The following is a 21,257-nucleotide window of genomic DNA, read 5'->3' as shown; positions in this document are numbered from 1 at the left end:
TCGTGAAGTTTTTCAAAAAGTATGATCATTGGCTATGTTTTAGAATTGTTGTTGCTATAATTTAAAAAACTAAAGTTACATATTGTTTGGAAGTCTTTTTTCTTTTTTAATTTCTTTGTAAGGCGTATTGGTAGACATGGCAACAAACCCCGCCCCCGCAAGACCCGGCCGCCCCCGCCCCAAATTTAACGGGGAAAAGCCGATTTAACCGGGTGCGGGTACGGGTGTGTGGGAAATTTGGAGTTTTAGTACGGGGGCAGGTGCGGGGTATGCTTACTTCCGCCTCGCACCCACCCCCGCCCCGCACCCGTTTTTTAAAACTTTCTTTCTTAAATTTTATAATCTTATTTCCATAAGTACCAACCTATTTTAATATAATATTACTCTTTAGAAACATATTTATTATAATTATTTTGCTCTTTTGAAAAAAGTTTATTAGATAAATAATTATTAATATAATTATTGTGTTTTTGTTGCTATGAAAAAATGAAAAAATATGCATTTTTTAAATATTTTATAAAAAATAAAGTTTTCGTGGGTGGGGGTGGGGGCGGAGCCGGGAGTTGAGGGCGGGGTTGGGTGTTCAATTTTTACCCCTGATATGGTTTGGGGAAGGAGGCGGGGGCGGGTACGGGTGCATGGAAGCGGGGGCGGGGACGGGAATTCTCAAACCCGCCCCTGGTCCGCCCTGTTGCCATGTCTACGTATTGGTCATTACAGGACATGCAATTTCTATATAAGCAGATCCTCCTGCCATTGACTTTTAATTGATGCACTTTTCAGGTATAACAGTACGCAGAACTTTTTTTTTTTACATCGTTGTTACCCCAAAATACAAATTTACATTAGACCATTGGTTTTGTAAAAAATAAAAACAAATAACAATCGACGTTTCTGTAGCCCAAACTATATTTAGACACACCCATAAAAAATTTAACGTTTGCATTCACAGGCTATGGGTATACATCTGACACTGACTATTATATAAAAAAAATATAATCTTTTTAGTTTTTATGATTAATAAAATATATTATGTCAACAAATAATAATATACAGTACGTCGGCGTATTTTTGCATAAATATTACATATGCTAATCTAACAATGAGTACATCTTATACTACAAATAATTAGTATAAGTATAAATCCAAATACTTTAATCGTTATGTGCAATGTTTAGATATTTCAAAATATATACAAAATTAACAACATTAAGATGATATTTTTTTCCATATCAAATTTAAATTATAACCATATTTATAATTTTAAGACAACATAATATAAAATCTATACATTTGATCAAAAAAGTTTTTTATTTCCCGTGCTTGGCACGGGTCACTATACTAGTTTGCCTAATCTAGAACACATGAAAATCAAATTAGTATTATTATGTCAAGATGAATTTGCCTAATCTAGAACACGATGGAAGGTTTGTCTAACATGGGCAACATGCACATATTAAAACAATTAATAGTATTAACTTTTTTTTTGGAAAAACAACAATTATTTATTCAAAAGTTTTATATTTAATATTAAATGTATAAGTTTCAATACAAAAATTCTATTTTAAACTTCTTAAAATGATGATAGAAAAACCTCTATACTAATATTGCAACAAAGTTATATTGATTTGCTTATATGAGAAAGTTTTACTTGGACATAAGTACAAATAAAAAATGTGTGGGCATACTCACATAAATGGAGAAATATAAATGAAAAAGATATTAGTCTCATCATTCAATTATTTTCTCTTTTAATCTTTTTCATTTATGTGTGTGTCTAAACATTTTTTATTTATTTTTGTGACCAACAAATATTTCTTTGCTTCTAGATAGTGGTAGCCTGGTAGGTAACTCAGTGTTATGTCTATCACATGTTTGTGTGTTCAATCCTCACTCTTTTACTTTTTCGTTTATCCACTTTTTGAAAATTGATGTTCACATATTTGAGAAGGCTGGGACACACGTGTAAAATACGTTTTTGCCCTCTCGGCAGTTAACTGCCGAGAAATTAAAAATCCGGCTGCAGTTAACTACCGAGGAAAACCTCGGTAGTTAACTGCCGAGGAAAACCTCGGTAGTTAACTGCCGAGGAAAACATAACTTCATTTTCTTCAATACTTCTCCTTCTAAAAGTGTTGCATATACAATAACGTTCATTTATTTCTTTGGAGTTCCATCTTTTATTTATTTTGCTTTTCTAGATCTAGTGGTTTAAAAGTTCTTTGCATTATACAGTGTTGTTCCTCACTCTTTAGTTCTATCTCTCATTTGTAGTTCTTCATTCTTCTCTTTCTACTTCTACCTCTGTGCCTTTTCACATAGAAAAACAACAGTGAGATTGTTGAGATAAAAATGGATGAAGATTAATTAGAGAAACGAAGATGAACATAGATTGAAGAAATTGGGTGTGAGAGGGAAGTTCTTGATATGAATTTAGAAAGAAATATGGAGAAAAATAAAATGAAAAGCATCTCATAAAGGATGAATCGAGAATAGGAGATTTTGAATGCAAACATAAATATTGATGTAATTGAGTATTTGATGGTGGATGTGTATGCTCTGCAACGGAATAATGAATATTGTGAGAAGAAGTACCCAAATTGCTGCATATGCAGCACTTTTAGAAAAAGAAGTATTGAAGAAAATGAAGTTATGTTTTCCTCGGCAGTTAACTACCGAGGTTTTCCTCGGTAGTTAACTGCAGCCGGATTTTTAATTCCTCGGCGGTTAACTGCCGAGGGGGCAAAACATATTTTACATGTGTGTCCCAGCCTTATGCAATGTGTCAACAGCAATTTTCCCACTTTTTCCATTGTTCTAGATAAAATAAATGTTTTGTAAAAATAAACGCTTAAATCTATAAATAATAAAGGCTTTTTTTAAAGGAATAAAAAATAAAGGCTTTGTTAAACAAAACAAAGAAGAATAAAGGCTCAATTCTCAAATGGTTCAAACCATTGGGCTTAAATGTGTTCAACATAAATAAATATATCCATAAGTATATTAATTATATATGTATGTTAATTTTCGGCACCTCTTATACATAACGAGGATTGCAATATAGTGCGAGGATATTGAGTTCAATTGGCATACAAACATGGGATAGTTGTATTATAATTTTAGGGTCATGTTAACTTGTGTCCTAAGAGCACATGTTAAGCAATCCTAAAATAGAAATATTTCATTAATATTTGTGCATTCAACTAATTAAAAATTAACAAATTAAATGCAATACACGAATTCCAATAAAAAGTTTCTACATTTGACTCATTAACTTGTGCCTTGAGGGCACAAGTTAACATTTCCCATAATTTTAAGGGCTAAATAAGTTTTAACTTTTAGTTTTTCTAAAAATTTTCATCAATTTTTGGTCCCTACAAATTTTTCTGTCAAAATTTTTGATCCCTGCATTTAAGTAAATTTGTGTGTATCATCCAAAATCTTTAATTATTTTTGGCCTCTCTTGCAAAAGTTTAAATTTTTTAACTAGAGAGAAATTAAATATGAATTTTTTAAGTTTTCGGTGTTTTAAAAATTCATATTTAAAACCCTATATTTGCTTACCCTTGTCGAAGGACGATAAATCCATAAAATGCGTCCTTCGACCTATAATTCATGCAAAATACAATGTAATGAGCAGCGTATGTGATGAAATTTTGTTTACCAATGCTTAGTTTAATAGCGCATTCCTATGTTGTAGAATTGGTACTATTGGATGTGTCATGTGGCTTGGACATTATATGGATTAGTTGCATTACAATTTAGAGATGTAATAAGTAGAACCTATGATGCATAGGTACGGGTACGGGTACCGGTATGTAATACGGGAAATTTAAAAAAATGAAGGTACGGATACGTTGGTATAAAACATCAAAAAAGGACTTTTCAAGTGAATTACTACACTTCTATCATCATGTTGCTTGAGAATTTTACTTTTTTTGTGCATTCCCTCTACTATTTTCATCAAAAGCAAGATAATTTTGTTTATTTTTTTAACGCCCGTACGTTTTTGCTGCACCAACTACGATGAAATAACTAAGTAAAAAATAGGTACGGTTCGATACTAAGTTACGAGTATCATACGCGTACCCGATACCGGTACTTCTACATGTTTGGAGTTACCCATGCTTTAGAGAGTGGAACTGAAACCACCTCTCAAAAAAAGTACAAGTGAAACCAATGAGACAGTGAAAGAGTTTACTAGAAGATACTTTGGTTATAGATGATTTTGTAGGAATTGCTGTATTTGTAGTTGTTGGGTTCACAGTGCTATTTGCTCCCATCTTTCCTATGTCTGTTAAGGTCTTCAATTTCCAAAGGAGATAGAATAGAATAGATGTTTTCAAGTGAATGTTGGTGTATATATAGATCACTATAGTGTAAACTAATATGTGAAGATAAGGAAAAAGAAAACATACATAGGATAAGTTTGAATCAGGAATACGACCCTTTCTAAAGCAATAAACTCAAAGTGGTATGTTTACCACAATGTTTTGGAGGACTTTTAGACAGATTAGACAGACATACTCTCTCCTCATGTGTCTTTTTAAGTTAATGCACTTTTAAAAAGAAAAAAAATGATATGTTATGTTGAATTTAATAGTAAAATAATGTATATATATAATCTAAAGTACTTATATTAATTAGAGTGGTTGATATTGGTTTTTATATTGAATATCAAATTTTTAAAAGTTAGATAAACTAAAATTTAATTAAATGAATGAATTGTTGATAAAAGATAGATAATAAATGTTATTTTGATATTTTAAAGTGAGAATTAGTTTGAGACAAAAATATTGTAAATACCAAAGTTATAATGAGAAAGAATATTTTTATCTAAAGATTTTTTTTTTTTATAAAAATAAATGATATTCATTTATTCAAATTGATAGAGTACATCGATACAATGCAAATTCGTTAAAAACAAAAATGACGAATCTGCGAACAAATTCACGACATCCATGCTAATAGTATAAAACGACTAAGTACAAAAGCATATATATACAAGTCTCCGAAATACCTGTGTCTCCGGATTTACAGCGTGGACGACGCCAAAGTCATTGCTTGGATATGCATTGGGTCGAAGTTGATCAGATAATCTGAATCGAACAAATACCTCAACGAAACAAGAAAGACAAACAACGTCGCACAAAGACGACGAACAAACCAACATCGCACTAAGACGACGAAATCACAAAATAAAAAACGAAATAGATGTGAAAATCACTTATTTCAATAAAAGAAAAAGAGAAACATGAGTTAAATGGGTGATTTTGGGTCAAAAATTGATCACAAATTACCCTCCTTTAGTGAATAAAAGAGAATAAACTAAAGTTTTGATGATTACTCACAATAGAGAAAAAGAGAGTGATTAGATCTAAAGATAAAATGGAGAGTTTTTTTTACTAGTGGAGCTGGTGTGGTAAATGAATTCTCTAATAACGTAGTCTCACCTTACTTTTGTATTTGTTAAGATCATAATTATTCCTCTAAAAAAAAGATCACAATTATTAATGCTTTTTCTGGCATAGGATTATTATTGCTTTCTATCACTATTTATTAGTATATTCTTTTATATATTTAAGTACATATAATGTAGTCTCATTTAAAAATTGAATCTCGACTCATAATGATATTCCTTACAATATTAAAATGTAAGTTAAAATGTAAGGAATTGTAGGACCCTTTTAAATCTTGGTAGGTTATGAATTATATAAGTTTGAAGAATATTTTTCAAGAATAATTTTTTGATGTTGAAGATAATATAGTGCAATTTCTTGGTTAATACTAATAGTTGTACAAAAATATGGCAATGAAAAAGAATGTAGTCTAGAAGGAAAAGGGATATTTTTGCGTGATAAATAAGTGTTGAAAATGGTCAAAGCCACCGAAAAGGATTCATGAATTTGGATGAGAATCTTGCATCAATATTGTTTATATTGAAATAATGTAGGGTCCAACATACACGCCTTCTCAAAAACGCAAAATAGATGAGATAGGCTGCTTTACTGTATGCGACATGGACTGTTTTTCTCCCATCTAGAACCCTACGTGGGATCCAAATTTGATTGGGCAAACAAATTGAAATTAATAATAGGTTTAAATGTGTAATTGGTCCTTGCAGTTTCAACAGATTTTGACATTGGTCCCTGCACTTTTTTTTGTTTGACATTGGTCCCTGCACTTTGTAAAAATATTGGTATTGGTCCCTGCACTTTGTAAAAATTTTGGTATTGATCCCAATCATTTCATGCCACGTGGCACCAATACCAATATTTGTCCAAAGTGCAGGGACCAATACCAATATTTTTACAAAGTGCAGGGACCAATGCCAAACAAAAAAAAGTGCAGGGACCAATGCCAATATTTTTACAAAGTGCAGGGACCAATGCCAAACAAAAAAAAGTGCAGGGACCAATGCCAAAATCTGTTGAAAGTGCAGGGACCAATTACACATTTAAACCTTAATAATATACCACTTGGGTGACATGATCATGTGATTTATATATTAAATATCAATCAAAATCAAGTACTATAATAACTTGATTATCTTCTATATCTAGATTAGCTGTATTTTAAATTAGTGATGTCTTATTATAAAAAAATAAATAAAATAGTGATGTCTCTTTCTTTAGTAAACATGAATCATTGAATTAAAACTGAATGGCTTTATTTTAATCTCAAGATCGTATTTAAAATAGAAATCAGTTGGAACAAACATATCTTGATTAATTACTTTTTTTACCAAATTGATTATCATGAAAAAAATTATTTATTATGATAGTTTTTTTAAATGGAGGGTCGGAGCCTGAAAATAGAACCACGCCACAATCAATAAAGAGAAAAATAAATCATCTGATGAGGCACTAATAAGTGATTAAGATTAATCAAACACAAAACTCATAAAATATCAAAGAAGAACCAACATTACAACCAATATTAATCAAAACGTATGCGCAAAAATTTATCTCAAAGTACGCATATTGCACCTTAACTTTCCTATCCAACTCAAGGAATCTTCGATCACAATTAAACACCATATTTATACCCGACTAACTTCACCAATTCCGTTGATCATATTTACAAGAGAAATGATATTCTAACAACCATTTTGTGACAACCTATGTGACAACTTTATCTCTCATACTCACATTATCTTTTTACTTTCTCTCTCTATTGCTTTGGTTTCCGTGTTACTATCTACTTTTTCTTTGAAAATTGGTGGTTGTCACAAAAGTTGTTGATTTTTGGTTGTTAGAATATCATTGCTCTATTTACAACCACCAAAGAATCCACATTTAACTCGACTGCATTAAAACCCATCTTTTTCACAATACACAATCCTTCATCTTTATTTAGTTTTACCCAACCTAAGTTACACGTTCACAATGCTCTCTCTGGAGAATATAGTAGTCAAATTAACATAAATTATTTAGATGTAGCTTGTCAACAATTTTAATCCCCCAATTAAAACTATTGACTTAATTATAAATAAATAAAGAGTGTTTGAGTTTGTGTTTATGTTAGACCGTTAACAATAAAAAATGAAAAATCATATATTATGAAGTATTAGCATTAACAAAGCACTAATACGTATCTAGAAGTTGAATATTTATGATAAAAAAGAAAGAATAAGTTGAATATTTATTGGTCCGCAGTTGTTTTCAACGCAAAGAAGAATTAATCAATTTTGTTGAGAAAAGCCCCATATAACATCTGTTTCTCTCCATCTAGAAGTCCAAAATGTCAATGTTCCTTCCGATACTTTATTGCCAATATTTGGGAAATGAATGCTTTACACACCACATGTTTTCTTTTTTGATAAGCAAAAACACTATACGCATATGACATTCAAACATTTTGAAAATAATATCCTTGCTGCTGAAGTAATATGATTTTAACTTCTTTCTTTTTACACACTGTTGATTTTAACTATTGATTGCTGCTTCTTTTCCTCCAGATTTGTATGAAAGGGATTTTATGTGAGGTTCTGGTTATTTTTAGACAATGTCATATCTTGTATTCTATCTTTTTCCTTTTTCCTTTTTTTTTTTTCTCAAGTTGCCTAGTGGCTAGAGCTCACACATTTTAATGTGAAGAAGTGGGGTGTCTGGGATTCGAACCCCAGATCCTGCATATAATATGCAATATCCCTAGCAACTGAGCTAATCTCACGGGATCCTTTTTCTTTAGATGAACCTATCTTTTTCCAACTAATTAAATTTGAATTTTTACATGAAATGAAAATAACACACATACCGACTAGTCGGTGGTCAAGGTCCTAAATTAGCTCACACTTATCATTTTTTTTATTGGGTGGTCTTCTCATGTTTTTGGGTTTTTTTGGTACATTTAGAGGGATATTTTTTTTTTTTTTGCTCCTCATTTTATTTAATATTCTTTTTTTTTTGGTTTAGATTTAATATTCTTTTTTCTAGCCTCTTCAAAAAAAAATATTCTTTTTTCTAGTGTGTTTGCAGAATAACATCAATGAGGGGGTTTTATTTTATGAATTTTTAAGCATTTCTCAATGAGTGAGCTTAGCCGCCGTGCTTTAATTGTAATAATAAGGCTAAAATATGGTATTGGTCCCTGCAAAATGGGTCAATTTTGGTTTTAGTCTCTGCAATTTTTTTTTATAGTTTTTGGTCCCTGCAAAAATAGACCAGTTTTGGTTTTAGTCCCTGCAAATTTTTTTTATAGTTTTTGGTCCCAGCAAAAATTTTTGTTTTTGGAAATAGTCCCTGACCCCAATTATGTGATGATTTGTCACTTTTGTGCATATGTGGCATATGTGTTTACTTAATAAAAAGAATATTATTTTTTATAATTTATATAACAATAATTATTATTTAATTAAAAAATAATAATAAAACAGATACAATAATTATTTTTTTATTTATAAAAGTGACAAATCATCACATAACTGGGGTCAGGGACTATTTCCAAAAACAAAATTTTTTGCAGGGACCAAAAACTATAAAAAAAATTGCAGGGACTAAAATCAAAACTGACCGATTTTTGCAGGGACCAAAAACTATAAAAAAAAATTGCAGGGACTAAAACCAAAACTGGCCTATTTTGCAGGGACCAATACCATATTTTAGCCTAATAATAATAATAATGACCACTACTAATATAAAATGAAATAAAATTCTGCTGATTTATGCCCTAAACACACACGTTATAAAACTCAATAAAAATTTTACATTAAACATTTTTTTTACCAAAAAAGAGATATGAAGGAGTACATTTAAGTGTAGAAAAGTGAATAATATAAACTTCAAACTTATGCTCCATGAAGCTTAGAGCATCTTCAATGTGGGTTTTTTAATTAACAAAAACCTCACCATGTTAAAGAACCTCATTGGAGGAAGAAAAAATGTGTACGTACTAGGTAACAAACAACGTATATAAGGATTCTTTCTCTCGTGAGCAACTAACGAGTCACACGTTTAAAAGAAGTAAATGAAATATGTACAAGTTACTCCCACTTTCAAAATAAGTAATATTTTATGAGTTAATTTATAATTTAATAAATAAATTACTTTTGTATAATGATGTAAAGTTAGTGAAACTTATTTAAATATTTTTTTTGTGTATAAATATGTTCAATGTTAAGTTTTCATATTCTAAGACACATTGATAGTTTTTTAACTCGATATCACATCCAAGAGAATGGACAATGGAGTGTCTCCTGTGACAGGAGAGTCCAGTGAATTTCCATCCCTTGATTTGCAATGAGAGAGAAAGAGAAAAAAGAAAAAAAAATGTATTTAAGGATGAGGATTAAAACTGGAGAGAGTCTAGTGAAAACCTCACTGGAGGGGATCCATTCTCCACATCCAATGACCGACTAATTTAAAAGGTTTAATTTTGTCGACCATTGGATGAGCCTAATTTAAAGTTCAAACAAAGCGTTTTATAAACTAACCAATCAAAATTGACACAAATATAAATCAAATTTAGTAGTACTAGTTACATAATAGCACATCATATGACCCGTGTTCTTCTTCACTCTTTTTTGACGTAAACCCGTGCTCTTTACTTTAGGACCCGTTATTTACTAAAGTAAAATTTGGTCACACTAAAAATGAAATTTATTCCCCGCGTCTTCTTCTTTTTTCCCGGTACCCCGTAACTGACTCCTTATATAATTTCTTTATTAAATAACTTTTTTCTTTTAACATTTGACTTTTCAATCGCCGCCAGATTATTTGGAATCAAAAATCAAAGAATATAAATACCCACTCACTTATTTTCCCAAACACACAAACCTCAATCAAAATAGTAACTAAACAAAACATTTCTCTTTCTTTGATTCATTCATTCATAGTGTCTTATTAATTTTCAACAAAACAAGAACAAGATTGTGTTAAAGCTGTTTCACAACAGCACAAAAAAATGGAAGGAACAGACATATACAGAGCAACAAATAGTTTACGAGCTCGAAGTTCAACTGTATGGAGACAAAGTGGAGTTGAGGTTTTCTCTAAATCTTCACGTGAAGAAGATGACGAAGAAGCTCTTAAATGGGCTGCACTTGAAAAACTACCTACTTATAATCGTCTAAGAAAAGGGTTGTTGACAGCTTCTCATGGTGGTGCTCATGAAGTTGATGTCGGTGATCTTGCTTTTCAAGAAAAACAGAAGCTTTTGGAGAGGTTGGTTAAGGTTGCTGAAGAAGATAATGAAGGGTTTTTGTTGAAGGTTAAGGAGAGAGTTGATAGGTATGTTGATAAGATCCTTTTTTGTTTGCTTCATTTCTAAGTTATTCTGTTTTCACGTAAGGTATAAGCTGTTTTTAATAGGTATCATGAAGAGCTTGTTGATACAAGGTGAAAACAGCTTATGGATATTTCATAAGCTATTTGTTTTACAAAAGATCAAATTTAAAGTTAAATTGTTTTGATAATAAGCTATAAGCTGTTTTCAAAAGCTATCACAGAGAGCTTATGAAAATAAGCTAAAAGCAGCTCATGGACATGCCATAAGCTATTTCTTAAACAAAAGATCAAATCAAAAGTGAAATTGTTTGGATATATGGTATAAGCTATTTTCAGAAGCTGTCACGCAGAGCTTATTGATAAAAGCTGAAAACAGCTTATGGACATGTATGAAGCACGGACACTCCTCAGATAAGGCGTGTCCCAGTGTCGGACACGCGTCTTATCCGACACCGACACATATAATTGCACTAAATCATGTGATTTTTTCAAATTATCAGCGGTGGCTGCGTGTCAGTGTCTGTGTCGTGTCCGGTGTCCTTATCCGTATTTGTGCTTCATACTCATAAGTTATTTCTTAAACAAAAGTTCAAGTTAAGTCAAACTGTTTTCATATAAGCTTTAAGCTGTTTTAAAAACTATTATGGAGAGCTTATTAAAATAAGCTGAACACAACTTATGGACATGTCATAAGCATTTCATTGAGGTCTCTCATAAAGTCTCACGAGTTTATAGATGTAGATAAACTAAAATAAGTCAATTTACGCATGCCCTTATTAATCAGTTTCTTATGCAATAAGTCATAACTCATCATGTTGTGTTTTTTCTTATTACTATAGAGTTGGACTTGATATTCCAACAATTGAAGTTCGATATAATAATCTGAAAATTGACGCTGAAGCTTTCGTGGGAAGTAGAGCTTTGCCTAGTTTCATCAATGCTGCTACTAATGTTATAGAGGTAAGGAGTGGAAAAATATTATAGTACTTCATAAAATGGATGAAGTTTTTTCTTTCTTCTATCTGTTTTGCTTTTGCAGTTAAGTCTCACAAGTAAAAAAAATAATATCTTTCTTTGTTTCAGGGTGTATTGAATTTTCTTCATATCATCCCAACCAAAAAGAGGCATGTGGCAATTCTTAAAGATGTTAGTGGAATCGTTAAACCTCGTAGGATGACACTACTTTTAGGTCCTCCTGGTTCAGGAAAGACCACACTTCTTTTAGCCTTATCTGGAAAGCTTGATCCAACTCTTCAGGTAAATAAAATCATATAACTCACTTGTAGATCAAAGGTGGTAAACTTTATATCTAAAATTATCTAATTTGGATGCCGAATGCTTAATTCGTACAGCTAACCGGGAGTGTGACTTACAATGGCCATGGACTGAATGAGTTTGTACCTCAAAGAACTGCTGCTTATATCAGCCAACATGATGTTCATATTGGAGAAATGACTGTGAGGGAAACCTTGGCTTTCTCAGCAAGATGCCAAGGAGTTGGATCACGTTATGGTTAGTCTATTTTTACCACCTTGTTAATGTTTTTTAAAATCTAATTTGAAATGTGGCTAAAGCTTAACGTGTTAATTATTTTTTGGATCCAACAGACATGCTATCCGAGCTTTCTAGAAGAGAGAAGGCAGCAAATATCAAGCCTGACCCAGATATTGACGTCTACATGAAGGTATACATTAAATAAGCTATTATCAATCAATAATTGAATAGTAATTGGATATACTATACTATCTTTGCATCTCTAATTTTATTTTGATATAACAGGCAATTGCAACTGAAGGTCAGGAGTATAGCATTTCAACAGATTATGTACTCAAGGTAATACTTAAATAAAGTGATTTGTTAAAGATGTAAAACTTTTTACGTCAACAATGTATCAAAATTAAACTCATTGCATTTATGATTGGTTACTCCCAATTTACATTGTCCTTGCATGGGCTCTATCATGTCTTGCATGCCATAATATAGTTATGTTTCATGTTGTATGTTGAATTTTTTTACAAGCCAACGGTATTAAGTTTTATATTGTATAATTTTGTAGATTTTGGGGTTGGATATATGCGCTGATACCATGGTGGGAGATGAAATGTTACGTGGTATCTCTGGAGGACAGAGGAAGCGTGTTACCACAGGAGAGATGTTGGTTGGACCAGCCAATGCATTGTTCATGGATGAAATTTCTACTGGGCTGGACAGTTCCACAACTTTTCAGATTGTGAGCTCTCTGAGACAATATGTTCACATTATGAATGGCACTGCGGTTATATCACTGCTCCAGCCAGCACCTGAGACTTATGATCTTTTTGATGACATTATCTTAATCTCTGATGGCCAAGTTGTGTACCACGGCCCCCGCGAATATGTTCTTGACTTTTTTGAAACAATGGGTTTCAAATGTCCTGAAAGGAAAGGTGCCGCTGACTTTCTTCAAGAAGTAACTTCGAAAAAGGATCAAGCACAGTACTGGGTGCGCAGAGATCAACCATACAGATTTGTAACTGTTACTCAATTCGCTGAGGCATTTCAATCCTTCCATATCGGTAGGAAACTTGCTGAGGAGCTTTCCGTACCATTTGACAAGACGAAGAGCCATCCAGCTGCTTTGACCACCAAAGAGTATGGTCTCAACAAGACGGAGCTTTTAAAGGCTAACTTCTCAAGAGAGTATTTGCTCATGAAAAGGAATTCGTTTGTCTACATCTTCAAGCTAACTCAGGTTTGGAATTTATCCCACTCTTTTTATAAATATAAGCAAGTAGATATTCTTTTTGATTTATACATTCATCACCATGATTTTCTGTGACATAACGGTTTGTTCTTCATGCTTTGTTTTTCAGCTTTTCATCATGGCATTGATAGCAATGACACTGTTTTTTCGGACTGAGATGCATCGCAATAATCAGGATGATGCGGGTGTTTATGCTGGTGCTTTGTTTTTCACACTGGTAACAATGATGTTTAATGGAATGTCTGAGATTTCTATGACCATTGCTAAGCTTCCTGTTTACTACAAGCAACGAGACCTTCTATTTTATCCCTCATGGGCATATGCTATTCCTTCGTGGATTCTCAAGATTCCCATCTCATTAGTGGAAGTTTCTCTATGGGTGTTTCTTACCTACTATGTTATTGGATTTGATCCAAATGTTGGAAGGTAAAAGAAGTTTCTTTTATTCTGTTTGGAGCATGTAGTATTGAATGCCACTTCTATCTTGTTTGCATTTGATGTTACTTATGATGTGAGGTCTTGAATTTTGGGCAGGATGTTCAAGCAGTTTCTTGTGTTGTTTTTTATGAGTCAGATGGCTTCAGGATTGTTCCGAGCCATCGCATCCCTGGGTAGAAACATGATTGTTGCCAATACATTTGGTTCCTTTGCAGTTCTCACACTTCTTGCATTGGGTGGCTTCATTCTCTCAAGAAGTAAGTTAAATTGACTAACACATTTAATTTTAACAAAAAACGATAAAAATGTTGTTAAATTTAATTTTTTGTAAAGGCATGAAACCTTAGGTAATTAATGTTTCTTACATTTTATTGCTATTGTAACAGAGGATATCAAAGGCTGGTGGATTTGGGGTTACTGGATCTCACCTTTGATGTATGGGCAGAATGCTTTGATGGCCAATGAATTTCTTGGGAACAGTTGGCACAATGTAATTTCTTGAGCTTGCTTGCAACTTTATAATTCATCTACTTTTGTTTGAGAAATTTACAAGCCTGATTTATTTTATATACTTAATTATAGGCTACTTTTGATTTGGGAAAAAATTATCTCGATACCCGAGGGTTCTTCCCACATGCATATTGGTATTGGATAGGCGTTGGGGGATTGGTTGGATTTGTGTTCCTTTTCAACGCGGCGTTTGGTGTGGCTCTCGCTGTACTAGGCCCATTTGATAAGCCTAGTGCAACAATAACTGAAGAAGATTCAGAAGATGATTCATCTGCCGTACAAGAAGTTGAATTACCACGTATTGGTGAGCTTTCCTGATTATATGCATATCACTCATGAAGGCAAACATATTGTAGTTTATCATATAGTTTAGTAGCTGAACATTTTTCCTATTGTCTTTCAGAAAGTTCAGGTAGAAGAGATTCTGTTACGGAATCCAGCCAAGGAAAGAAAAAGGGAATGGTTCTTCCATTTGAACCACATTCCATCACTTTTGATGATATTGTATACTCTGTTGACATGCCAGCGGTAAGACTCGCACAAAGTGATATGTTCAGCTTTTAGATATCTATAACAATTCATATTTTCTCAGACAAAAATGACTTTTCTCACATGACTTTTATTTCTACTGGCAGGAAATGAAGGAGCAAGGTGTTACAGAGGACAGATTAGTGCTTTTGAAGGGTGTTAGTGGCGCATTCAGGCCTGGTGTACTCACGGCTTTGATGGGTGTAAGTGGAGCTGGTAAAACTACTCTGATGGATGTTCTGGCTGGTAGGAAAACAGGTGGATATATTGATGGAGACATCAAGGTTTCTGGGTATCCTAAAAAGCAAGAAACATTTGCTAGAATCTCCGGCTACTGTGAGCAGAATGATATCCATTCACCTCATGTTACAGTTTATGAGTCCTTGCTTTATTCGGCGTGGCTTCGTTTACCTTCAGGAGTTGATTCCAACACCAGAAAGGTTAGTTAGTACGTGATTATTCGGCATGGCTTTGTTTACATTCGTTTACCTTACTTAATGAACATTACAAATGGTTGCAGATGTTTATTGATGAAGTCATGGATCTAGTGGAGCTGAACTCGTTGAGGAACTCTCTAGTTGGTTTGCCTGGTGTGAGTGGTCTCTCAACTGAACAGCGCAAGAGACTGACCATTGCAGTCGAACTTGTGGCTAATCCATCTATAATTTTCATGGATGAGCCTACTTCTGGTTTAGATGCTAGAGCGGCCGCAATTGTTATGAGAACTGTAAGGAACACAGTGGACACGGGAAGAACAGTTGTGTGTACCATCCATCAACCTAGCATTGACATATTTGAAGCATTTGATGAGGTATGTAGTGAATAGTCATAATAAATATCAATGACAAATGAAGCTTCCTTTTATAGTTCTTTTCCTCTTCATTAGACTTGAATCTGATTATCCATATGCACTTCTAGCTATTCCTTATGAAGCGTGGAGGACAAGAAATATATGTTGGACCACTGGGTCGTCATTCTACTCATTTGATCAAGTATTTCGAGGTAGGATCCCACTTTAGTTTAATAATACCTTAAGTGAATGACTCTCTTTCTTGATTGTAACTGGTTACTAAAGTTTTCAAATAACTTCCATTGTCCAGAGCATTGACGGAGTTAGTAAAATCAAAGACGGATATAACCCAGCAACATGGATGTTGGAAGTTACAACTACAGCACAAGAACTTAATTTGGGTGTTGACTTTACCGATTTGTACAAAAAATCAGATTTATATAGGTAAACTAATGCATATGGATATGAATCTATAAACTGTAGTAGCTATTGCTGCCATGTTTGTTTTCTTGATTTGCAACATGCTTAAACTGTTTGGTTCGACTCTTCAGGAGAAACAAGCAACTTATTCAAGAACTTAGCGTGCCTGCTCCTGGTTCAAAGGATCTTCATTTCCCTACTCAATTCTCGCAGTCTTTCTTGGTCCAATGCCAGGCCTGCTTATGGAAACAACGTTGGTCATATTGGCGTAATCCACCATACACTGCTGTGAGGTTTTTCTTCACTACATTCATAGGCTTGATGTTTGGAACAATGTTCTGGGACCTCGGTGGAAAACAGTAAGTCAAACAAACTACTTTTAATTAAAAAATAAGTTCATAATATTGACAAAATATTATATTTTGTCATCTCCCTCTGTTTATCTACGCTGGAATACTAATTCCTTTTGGTGACTTGCAGCTCAAGTAGACAAGACCTTCTGAACGCTGTTGGTTCAATGTATACCGCTGTCCTCTTCCTTGGAGTACAAAATTCTTCTTCTGTGCAGCCCGTGGTTGCAGTGGAGAGAACTGTATTTTATAGAGAAAAAGCTGCTGGAATGTACTCTGCCTTACCCTATGCATTTTCACAGGTAACTATTATCATTGTTTAATCTACTGACATTATTATTATTATTATTATAACTACTACTACTACTATTAATTTAGTTTGCAAACTGAAAATTCTCATATTAACAACTCCCTCTTTATTACAGATTTTGGTAGAGTTACCTTATGTCTTTGCTCAAGCCGTGACATATGGAGCTATAGTCTATGCCATGATCGGATTTGACTGGACCGCAGAGAAATTCTTGTGGTATCTATTCTTCATGTACTTCACATTGCTCTACTTCACCTTCTATGGTATGATGGCTGTGGCAGTGACACCAAATCACCATGTTGCTTCTATTGTGGCTGCTGCATTTTATGCAATTTGGAATCTGTTTTCAGGATTTGTCGTCCCAAGACCTGTAAGTATTAGTATATAGTACATTGTGGAAGACTGTTTCAGTGGATGTATGTTACATGTATCCTAACCATTTTCTTGCCTTTTGATAACAGAGCATTCCAATATGGTGGAGATGGTACTATTGGGCATGTCCAGTTGCATGGACCATCTATGGATTGGTTGCATCTCAATTTGGAGATATAACTACTGTTATGTCGACCGAAGGTGGAAAAGATGTGAAAACTTTCCTTGACGACTTTTTTGGTATCCAACATGACTTCATAGGATGGTGTGCACTTGTGGTCGGTGGAATCGCAGTGGGCTTTGCCTTTATTTTCGCTGTTGCAATCAAGTCCTTTAACTTCCAAAAGAGATAGTTTGCACTCTTTCTCCAACAAGAAAGATTCTTTTTATTTATTTTCCCTCCCCAATTTTTCCTAGCTTGTCTAATACCTGTATCTATATCCCATGCCGTAGTTTCTTAGGAAATTTATTTCCCCTTTGTTTGACACAATTTAAAGCTTCCTTTATAAATGTACAAGCATTTGAATTTGAATAAGACAATACTTTTGTATTATCATTTTGATCATCAATGAAATGTAATGTATTTTTTGAGGCCAGCCTTTTATGCTCATTTTTGAGTTCTTAATTCTAAGTTCCTTGATAATTGATATTGTTCCACTTAATACTGAATTTGCATACAAGAAGTTATTTGCATCAACTGTCAAATATGTCCTGTGAGTCAATGCTGGAATATTAAATTCAGCCTCTTCAATTTGAAGTACACTGTGTATGCAGAGTTCTTCCTCAATGAAGAAGTTTTGTTAATGGAAGCATGTTGCTTGAAAATTGGGTGTCATATACATAATTGTTTTGTAATGAAGGTAACTGTAACTTTTGGACTGGCGCATTTTGGTTTTCTTCATGTTGCTTTACTAGTCTTATTATGTTATGCAAAAGTTGTATGACTCATAGTTACGGATAAGTGGAAAGGTCGGTCAAGCGAAATGAATTGTTTTAAGTGGGAAGGGGATAACATAATGTGAACCGTGCTATTTAAATACAAGGTGTACAATGTAAACCCTAAACTTTAAATAATAAAAAGGAATTGCAACTACTCTCCAATTGGTCAGTCCGAGATATAAACACAATTGGTCGAACTTCATTACCAAATATTGTGTTTATATCCCTTTGTTTCTTCACATCTTGATTATTTTATACCTAAAATGTTGTTCTAACAAAGAAAAGTTATTGTAACTTAGCAAAATGGTAGCTCATATTAACATTGTGCTTTGTGTAAATTTTATTTCATTGTCAACTAATAATCATAAATCCCTTAAAAACTAAATCATATAATGCATGATTTTTAAGGTAGTTTTGATTAAAATCAAACTTCTTAACGATATCACAATTTATGACTGGTTTATAATGTAATTTTTTCCACACCTATTGTGTGTCATATTAAATTCATATTTTCTTTTTGTAAAAATATCAAATCCATATATTTTTTAACATATAATTTGTGAAATACCAAAAATAAGAGCAAATCACCATTCCAGTCTTCTAAATTGTTGCAGGGACTGAAATTTTGGTCTTTCAAATGTTAGAAACGTTTAGTTAACATGTTAAGGACATCTTCAATTAGAGTATATTTCAAGAAATTTTATAAGCACTTTCATTTATATATATTTTGTCATTTAGATTCTTCGAAATTGATCCTAAGAGAGACTAAATAGATTAACAACCTTCAATTTCATAGATTTATTTGTTAATTTAGAGGATCTTGTTATTTAAACTTATGATACATACCAAACATTGATTCATTCTAAAAATTGCATCATACGTCAGCCATCAATTAAAATCTATCAACATTTTTTTAAAGTAAACTAATATTTTGGCAGTATAAGCAACAAATATTGAAATTATGCAAACGCTTTTGAATGTGATTTTTTTTATAGTAACGTTAAGGATTAGAGTAACTATATTGAATGAGTGGGTTGGATTTAGTGGAAGAAAATAGACTCTACAACATAGTGAACCAAAGTTTAAATATAAAGTTTGAGAAATATTCACATTTAATGTCCGACATGCCTCAAAGATGATTATCAACTTATAGGAAAAACAAAGTAATGAAATATCAATCAAGCTAACTATGTTAAGAAAAAAAAGAGTCCTAGACTGAGTTTCTTTTTTTATTTTTTACACACAGAGTGAGAGGTTTTAAGTGGAAAGAATTGTGTTTTTTTTTTAAGAAGTTAAACTAACCCACCAAAATTTGTACTCGGAGAATTGAACATGAAACACACTTTAAGGTCCCAAGCCAACACTCCAAGATGGAAAGAATTGTTTACCTTGCATTGTCGTGAATGACTGTTTTTATAGACGTAAAAGACGAGTTGTTGGAGAGATGGATGGAACCTTATAGACGATCTCCATCAATGTATGAATTTATTGGTCATTGGGAGACATTACTTGTCGTTGAGGCGTTACAAGTCAGAGAGGATCCGAGGAAAGTAAAAAGTTATGTTGAATTGAACCTTTGTAAAATCAGCCTTAAGATGAGAAAATTGTTCTTTAGGCATCGAACAATTGTTCACAACCACCTTGAATACCGAATATACCCCCCAACAACAGTTAATTATCGTTCGCTGTTGAACGATAGTTACAAATCGTTTCTAAAAACAACAATTTTCTGAACTTAATCCCTCTTTGTGTTGGAATGAAGTATCTAAGTCTCTCTTTACGAGCGAACGGTAGTTAAACGCCGTCCAACAACAAACGATAGATGTAGGTATTTTCAGAAATTTGAAGTATTTGTGAACAATTACTAGATGCCTAAAGAGTTTATAAGATAATGAAGGGTTTACTTCTTAAACCCAGACCAAAATTGAAGTAAAGTAACCAACAAACTGCAAACATGTTAATAGTCATTTTTGTCTTTGAATGTGTAACGAGTAATCATAATAGTTTCTTAACGTATCAAAATTTTAAAATAGTCATTGATTGTGCACTATGTTAGTCAAAATAATCCATGACCTTAAAATTCCAAGTTAATACTGTTATATTAGTTTCTCAATATATTTTACTTATTGTCACATGAGTGCTTATAAATACTTATATTAGTCCCTCAATATATTTTACTTATTGTCATATCAGTCCTTATAAATACTTATATCAGTACCTCAATATTACTGTCATACCAGTTCTTATAAATACTTATATCTGTCCTTCAATATACTTACTTACTCACTGTCATATCAATTCTTATACAATAAAATTACTGTCATAATTGAAAAATTATTTTAATGTCATAGACTGTTTTGATTAATAGAATGCATAATCAAATACTATTTTAAAATGGGAAATACTTATTGCCACGAAGAAGTATTAACCACGAAAACCACGAGTAATACAATCACCCCCCATGATTTCCATCCATCAACAATTTATATTTATTTTTTAATTAAAAAAAAACTGACCCCACCCATGTTTTCCACTGTATCGTGGGTTTCGTGGTTTTAGTTGTCGTAGGATATAGCAATTCTCTTTTAAAATTTAGGAAATGTTAACTTATGCCCTCAAGGCACGTCAAATGTAGAAACTTTTTGTTGGAACTCGTATATTGTATTTAATTTGTTAACTTTTAATTAGTTGAATGCACAAATATTAATGGAATATTTTTATTTTAGGATTGTTTAACATGTGCCCTAAAGGGCACAAGTTAACAAGACCTTAAAAATTTTCATACATTAAGATATTATTATGGCTACTCCGTTTTGGATACAAAGAACAAAATACTCCCTACGTCCTACAATAGATGATGACCTATTTGAAAATGTGTATTATTGACCTAGCATATTTTGACCATATTTTTCTACTAATATAAAAAAGATAAATAACATCATATAAGATGTTGGATTCGTCTCGATGAATATTTTTAAAATATTAAATTTTCATAATTTTTTCTAATAGAGGTTTGAAGATATTAAAAATAAAACATATGCACAGTACGTGTGACAGAGTCAGTTGTGTCACTTAATATAAGAGGTAATAATTATTTTCCAAACCATAAACACCAAATAAATTCAAATAA

At 32.7% G+C, this 21,257-nt stretch overlaps 1 protein-coding gene across 1 annotated transcript; it reads left to right on the top strand.

The window, feature by feature from the left end:
* Positions 1 to 10,269: 10,269 nt before the first annotated feature.
* On the top strand, positions 10,270 to 17,784 carry LOC146951400 (pleiotropic drug resistance protein 1-like). The gene is made up of 20 exons (XM_085747367.1): positions 10,270 to 10,730; positions 11,567 to 11,687; positions 11,811 to 11,984; positions 12,080 to 12,239; positions 12,335 to 12,411; positions 12,507 to 12,560; positions 12,784 to 13,458; positions 13,580 to 13,896; positions 14,005 to 14,165; positions 14,295 to 14,398; positions 14,491 to 14,722; positions 14,822 to 14,946; positions 15,054 to 15,386; positions 15,467 to 15,757; positions 15,865 to 15,948; positions 16,047 to 16,180; positions 16,288 to 16,515; positions 16,637 to 16,808; positions 16,932 to 17,186; positions 17,278 to 17,784. Exons 1-20 carry the CDS (start codon positions 10,405 to 10,407, stop codon positions 17,539 to 17,541), a joined length of 4,287 nt encoding a protein of 1,428 aa, XP_085603493.1. The 5' UTR covers positions 10,270 to 10,404; the 3' UTR covers positions 17,542 to 17,784.
* The last annotated feature ends 3,473 nt before the right edge of the window (positions 17,785 to 21,257 follow it).

Source organism: Medicago sativa, chromosome 2 (assembly GCF_051527215.1).
Source record: "Medicago sativa cultivar Bolivia chromosome 2, Bolivia_mono, whole genome shotgun sequence".
Taxonomy (NCBI): domain Eukaryota; kingdom Viridiplantae; phylum Streptophyta; class Magnoliopsida; order Fabales; family Fabaceae; genus Medicago; species Medicago sativa.
Note: the sequence above shows the minus strand (reverse complement) of the source record. Positions and strands in the feature narration are given on the sequence as shown.